Genomic DNA, 6,000 nt, shown 5'->3' with positions numbered 1-6,000 from the left:
AATTCCCGAGCTAGCTCATAATATGTGGTGAATAAATGAATTCAGCAAGGTGCTCTGTGAGTAAACTTCGAAGGGTGTTCAGGTGGCCTGGGGCCCAATTCTGCCCCTAACTCCTTATTTGATTAAGCAAATGATAATGACAGATGGATAGATATATGATAGATAGATAGATAGATAGATAGATAGATAGATAGATAGATAGATGATAGATAGAAACACTTTTGAGTGCTTTTATATACTCGATACTATGATAAGTATTTTAAATTTATTATCAACTTTATCCTCACGACCAACTCCAGGATAGCTACTAGCACGTTTCTCGTTGAAAAGAAGAAGAGACTGAGGCTCAAAGAGGTCCCACCACTTGAGTGGTGGAGCCAGACTCAGCCTGGTCTGATCTACTCCAAAGCCTGAGACTGCCCACTGCCTTAGGACGCCCTTCTGAGGTTCAATTTCTGCAGAAAATTAGGATTACTGGGTGAGAGCAATGTGGTTTTCAAGCCATTCTTAGCAAGCAGACAGTTCAAACTATTACATGGAACCCGACAAGCGGAAGTCTACCTAGAGGTGCGAGAACTTGGCCCAGCTGCCTCCTCTCGTCCCCCCGGAACCCCCACCTGCCTGGCCAATGCATGGCCCTGGACAACCTCACCTCCGCCCCCCAGTTCCTCCTCCTCGGCCTGATGGACAGCACAGACCCCCACCCGCTGCTGTTCCTGCTCTTCCTTGGCATCTACCTGCTCAACGCCCTGGGCAACCTGGGCATGGTGGCGGCGGTGCGGTCCGACGGGGCCCTCCGCTCCCCCATGTATTACTTCTTGGGTCACCTGAGCCTCGTGGACATCAGCTTTACCACAGTCACGGTCCCCAGGCTACTGGCCAGCCTGCTCCACCCGGGCCAGCCCGTGCCCTTCGGGGAGTGCTTTGCCCAGATGTACTTTTTCTTGGCTCTGGGCATCACCGAGAGCTACCTCCTGGCAGCCATGTCCTATGACCGCGCGGTGGCCGTCTGCCAGCCCCTGCACTACCCCGCGGTCCTGACGCCCGGGCGCTGCTCGGCGCTGGTGGCCGCGTCCTGGGCCCTGTCCCAGCTGCACGCGCTGCTGCACACGCTGCTCCTCTCTGCGCTCTGCTACCCGCGCACCTCTTCTGTGCGCCACTTTTTCTGCGACATGACGGTGATGCTGAGCTTGGCGACTTCGGACACCACGGCCCCGAAGGCTGCCATCTTCTCCGAGGGCCTGGCCGTGGTGCTGACCCCGCTGCTCCTCGTGTCTCTCTCCTACGCGCGCATCCTGGTGGCGGTGCTGGGATTGCGGTCGGCGGGGAGCCGGCGCCGCGCCTTCTCCACCTGCGGGGCCCACCTGGTGGTGGTGTCGCTCTTCTTCGGCTCTGTCCTCTCCGTCTATTTCCGGCCATCGGCTGCCTACTCGGCCCGCTACAACCGCCTGGCCAGCGTGGTCTACGCGGTGCTCACCCCGACCCTGAACCCTTTCATCTACAGCCTGCGCAACAAAGAGGTCAAGGGCGCCCTTAGAAGGATGCTCAGACGGAGGGCTGCACCCTGAGAGGTGTGAGGGCAGGTCTGTGTTCACTGGCATTTCGGTAATAATAATAACAAAAGCCCCCTCCCCCTCCCCCTCCTTTTTAAGCTTTCCAAAGTGCTATCCATTTGATCCTACAGTGTCTTGTTTCCTGTTAAATCAAAAATTGCATCGGAAGCAAATGTGTTTGTTCATGGGGATGGGTGCATAACTATAAACTAAACTCACTTCTGTTTTGCCTGAATGTTTGAAACAGGGTCCACTTTTTAAATTTTGGGGAAGTGAAGGGGGGGGGGGTCCGATAGGGGAGCCGGGAACATGCCTTGTAGCGCATGGAGAGGGAGAGGTTATAACGAGGTTTTATGGGGCGTGCTGCAGTGTAGCCACACCCTTGCACACTCCTCTTTTGGGAACTTCAGGAAAGATATAGCTATCTTTGTATTTTTAAAAATATTCAATTCCCTAAATACTATATCCATCATATTCATGGTAAAGAATAAGACAGAGATAAAGATTAAGTTCTCCTTGACTACTGCCCAATGCAACCTCCACTCCCAACCCAGTGATCAGCTCAGTCCTTCCCTTTCTCTCCATCTCTGCCTCCATCTTTCCTCCCCAGGTTTGAAACATAAATAATATCATTCTCTACATACTATTCTGCAATGTCCCTTTTTCATGAAACAATATGTCTTGGAAATCTCATATCACTACAAAGAAGATATCTTCATTTTTAACTTCACGATATAGCACCCTATACTCTAATGTTCCACAGCTTAACCATTCCCTTATTGATAAATACTTATGCTTTCCCAATGTTTCACAATAATGTAATGATATCCTTATAATCTATAGTAATAAAAGGGAAATATGCTAATTAGGGCGGACGTCTTCTAGACGTCCATCTGGACAAAGCCACAGTGGCTGCTAGGCCAGGGGCTCACAGGAGCCGTGGGCTCACGGCAGCCATGGGCTCAGGCAGCTGTGAGCCCAGCGGCTGTGAGGACATCTGTTGAGGGCTCCAGGACTGTGAGAGGGGGCAGGCCGGGCTCAGGGACCACCCCTCCCCCCTCCAGTGCACAAATTTTCATGCATGAGGCCTCTAGTAAAAATGATAAAAGAAAGCATTTAGTGAGGAATGCTCATGTGCCAGGCACTGTTCCCAGTGCTCTACACACATGTCTGGTTTAAACCTCACACGATTCCGGGGGGAGATTATTATTCTCATCGCACAGAGAGGAACTGGCTTAGAGAAACCAAGCAGCTTTCCCGAAGTCATAAGGCTAAGACATTCCTCTTCTTCAATGATTTTAGTCTATTCAATTTTTCACGATACTGAGAAAATTTTAGTAATATTTAAATTCTTAAAATGTAATTTTCCTCACATTTTCAATTTTTTCTTTTAAAATTGTATATAGTGTTCTCATGGTTTTAAATGGCCTCTCCAGCTGTTCTTTTGCTCATTTTCCACCTCTAGAGTTCTGTATTTATGTTTTTCTCTTTTTTTCTTATTTTATACTAGTGGCTCCATGCACAAAATTCATGCACATTAAAAGGGAATTAAATAGAGGAAATATTTAAATATTGCTATTTGCCCTTTCTATTTTATAAAGAAGTGTCAGAGATGAAAGAAAATTAGTAAGATGTGTATGAAAATCTCCCTCCTGTCAGAGTCTGGGGTGTGCTGCGGGACTCAGAGTCAAGTCCCCACCCACCTGCATGTGCCTTGAAATCGCTCAAGACCCAGACCCAGCCAGCTCCACCCCCATCAAACCCCGCAGGGTGGAGGGTGCAGCCTCAGGTCCCCTGTCAAGCCCCGCTGGGTAAGGGGGGGCCAGGGGGTGCACAGCCTCAGGCCCCCTGTCAAGGCTGGCTGTGTGGGGGGCTCAGCCTCAGTTCCCCCGGCCCATTGCTGAGGCAGGGGCCACAGTTTCAGGTCTCCCAGCCCAGCCTCAGGTCCCCTGGCCCTGGCGCAAGGACGTGAGGGTGCGAGGGCATGATGACCATTTGCATATTAGCTCTTTATTATATAGGATGCCAACACTTTATCTGTTATTAGTATTTCCAAAGAACCAACATTAACTTTGTTATTATTACTCTATTGTTTCTTGATTTTCCACACTAATTTTTCACTTTCATAGTTAGTAAATCCTTCCTCCTATTTTCCTTGTATTGATTTTGTTACATTTTTCTAGATTCTTGAGGCTTATATATCCTCTGACTTCAGGAGGGGGCGGGTGTCTCTGCTAATGTCCACTGCTGATGGATCTTGGCATCTCTCCTTTTAGCATTAACAGCACGTGAGTTTTCTTTGGAGAAGGGAGCTGGTGGCCTTCTCAGGACTCTCTGCTTCTGCTGATTCTCTTAAACTCAGCCATGTCTTCCATCTGGTTCTGGGCTCTGACTTCAGCTGCTGCTACAGGGTCCTTCGTACCTTATTCTGGTAGCCTCTGGAGACACACTGGCCCTCACCTCCCAGCGACTGTCTGGGCTCCACCAGTGCATGTAAGAACTTTTCAGATCTTCATGGCCCAAGGTGGTGGAGAAGATTCATGTTAGTGTGCATGTGGAATAGAGTGGAATTATAGACACTGTGACCTAGCTCAGTGCTGCCATGATGTGGCTGCCCCATGCAACGGTGGGCTCTTCTGCAAAGCTGCCTCCTCCCAGAGAACCAGCCAACAAGTACAGAAATTACACGACGCCTTCCCAGTTCACCGTGCCCCAAACCATTTGAAAGGTTCTAGCATTCTCTCCCTTGGTTGTTGGAGAACAAAGAGCAGGGCCCCACACTAATGTTTCAATTCTCAATAGAAACATGCTCATTTTACATTATTCTTGAAGTAGTATTCAAAGCAATTAGAAAAGAGAAAGAACAGAGCTAAATATTTGAAAGGAGTATGTATACTTATCAATATTCTTATTATCTTTGATTGTATGTCTCCAATACCCAACTGAAAATCCTTAGAAAACAATAAGAGAATTCAATAAGATGGACTGTTGTAAAGTTCATATACAAAACAATTAATAACTCTTCTAAGTGCAAAAATAATTACCTCTCTAAAAGCACAACAGTGACTGCCCCAAACATTTTGAAGATGTTAAATATCTAGGGCTAAATATAGAATATACAGGTACCAAATTAAGAAATCTACAGCATTTAACTAAGAAAAAAAACTTGAATTAATGGATAGTCCTTATTTATAGTTTGTAAGACAACCGTATAAATAGCTAACTCTCCTTCATAAGTCAATGTAATAATTCAATATCATTCCAATTGATTTCCCAACATATTTTTGTTAGTATCTAATAAGATAGATCTGAAACATATCTGAAAAGATGTATGTGTTGGGAAAGTTTTGGAAGATAAGTATATTGAGGAGGGCTTGTCAAACAACATATTTAAAATGTATAATTATATAGTACTAGGGGCCCAGTGCATGAAATTCGTGCATTGGGGGGGGGGGGTCCCTCAACCCAGCCTGCCCCCTCTCACATACTGGGAGCCCTCAGGGGATGTCCTACTGACGGCTTAGGCCCGCTCCCTGCTCCCCTTGGGGAGCGGGCCTAAGCCACAGTCTGGCCTCCCTTTGTGGGAGTCGACCAGGCTGATCAGGGGAAGGCACCAGCCCCATCACCACGCTGCTGCAGCCACTGCCAGTCACTGCAGTCACCAAGGTGTTTTCATCAACATGAACTCCAGTCCCTTCACCATGAAAAGATGAAAACTTTCTTTAGGCATTTTCAAGATGTGTCTTTCATAGGATATGACTTTTCTTTATTATTTTTTTATCCTCAACTGAGGAAATGTTTCCATTGATTTTTAGAGAATGTGGAAGAGAGAGGGAAAGACAGAGAGAAACATCAAAGTGAGAGGAACACTTTGATTGGTTGCCTCCTGCATGAGCTCTGACCTGGGCCTCAGCCAGGGAAGAACCTGAAATCTAGGTACATGCCCTTGGTCAGAATTGAACCCAGACCCTGTGGTAGGCAGGCCGAGGCATTATCTACTGAGCCAACCCGGCTAGGGCAGAATATGATATTTCTTAGCCCCTCCAGCAGCAGACCTTCGTTTTATTCTCCAGGAGTGAGGTGGAAAAGCCCTACTTACTAAGTTACTAAGAATATTACCAGTGGCATACAGGGAGCTTAGCCAATGAGCAGTCAGAAAAGGTGTTTCCTCTGTAGTTCACACCGATCCCCGGCTTGGCCCCAGCCCAGGCCTAAGGCCTTAGGAGGGGCGTTAGGCCTGGGCAGGGGACCCCCAGTCCGTTTCAATGCCTGCCCAGGCCTAAGACCTCTGGCCAGGGCCTTAGGCCTGGGCAGGGGACCTGCAGCTCGCTCTGATCGCAGGCTTCGCCCCTGCCCAGGCCTCAGGCCTCTGGCCAGGGCATTAGGCCTGGACAGGGGAACTCCAGCTCACTCTGATCACCTACCCAGGCCTCAGGCCTCTGGCTGG

General features: G+C 48.2%; 1 protein-coding gene across 1 annotated transcript; it reads left to right on the top strand.

Annotated features, from left to right (window-relative positions):
• Positions 1–632: 632 nt before the first annotated feature.
• Positions 633–1,568, top strand: LOC118671540 (olfactory receptor 1E5-like). Its single transcript, XM_036339821.1, has one exon. The coding sequence runs from the start codon at positions 633–635 to the stop codon at positions 1,566–1,568; it is 936 nt and encodes a 311-aa protein (XP_036195714.1).
• Positions 1,569–6,000: the final 4,432 nt, after the last annotated feature.

Source organism: Myotis myotis, unplaced genomic scaffold, assembly GCF_014108235.1.
Source record: "Myotis myotis isolate mMyoMyo1 unplaced genomic scaffold, mMyoMyo1.p scaffold_m19_p_17, whole genome shotgun sequence".
NCBI classification, from domain to species: domain Eukaryota; kingdom Metazoa; phylum Chordata; class Mammalia; order Chiroptera; family Vespertilionidae; genus Myotis; species Myotis myotis.
Note: the sequence above shows the minus strand (reverse complement) of the source record. Positions and strands in the feature narration are given on the sequence as shown.

Excerpts from the sequence above, each read along its gene's own strand:
- LOC118671540 (XM_036339821.1), top strand. The coding sequence starts at position 633 with ATGGCCCTGGACAACCTCACCTCCGCCCCCCAGTTCCTCCTCCTCGGC.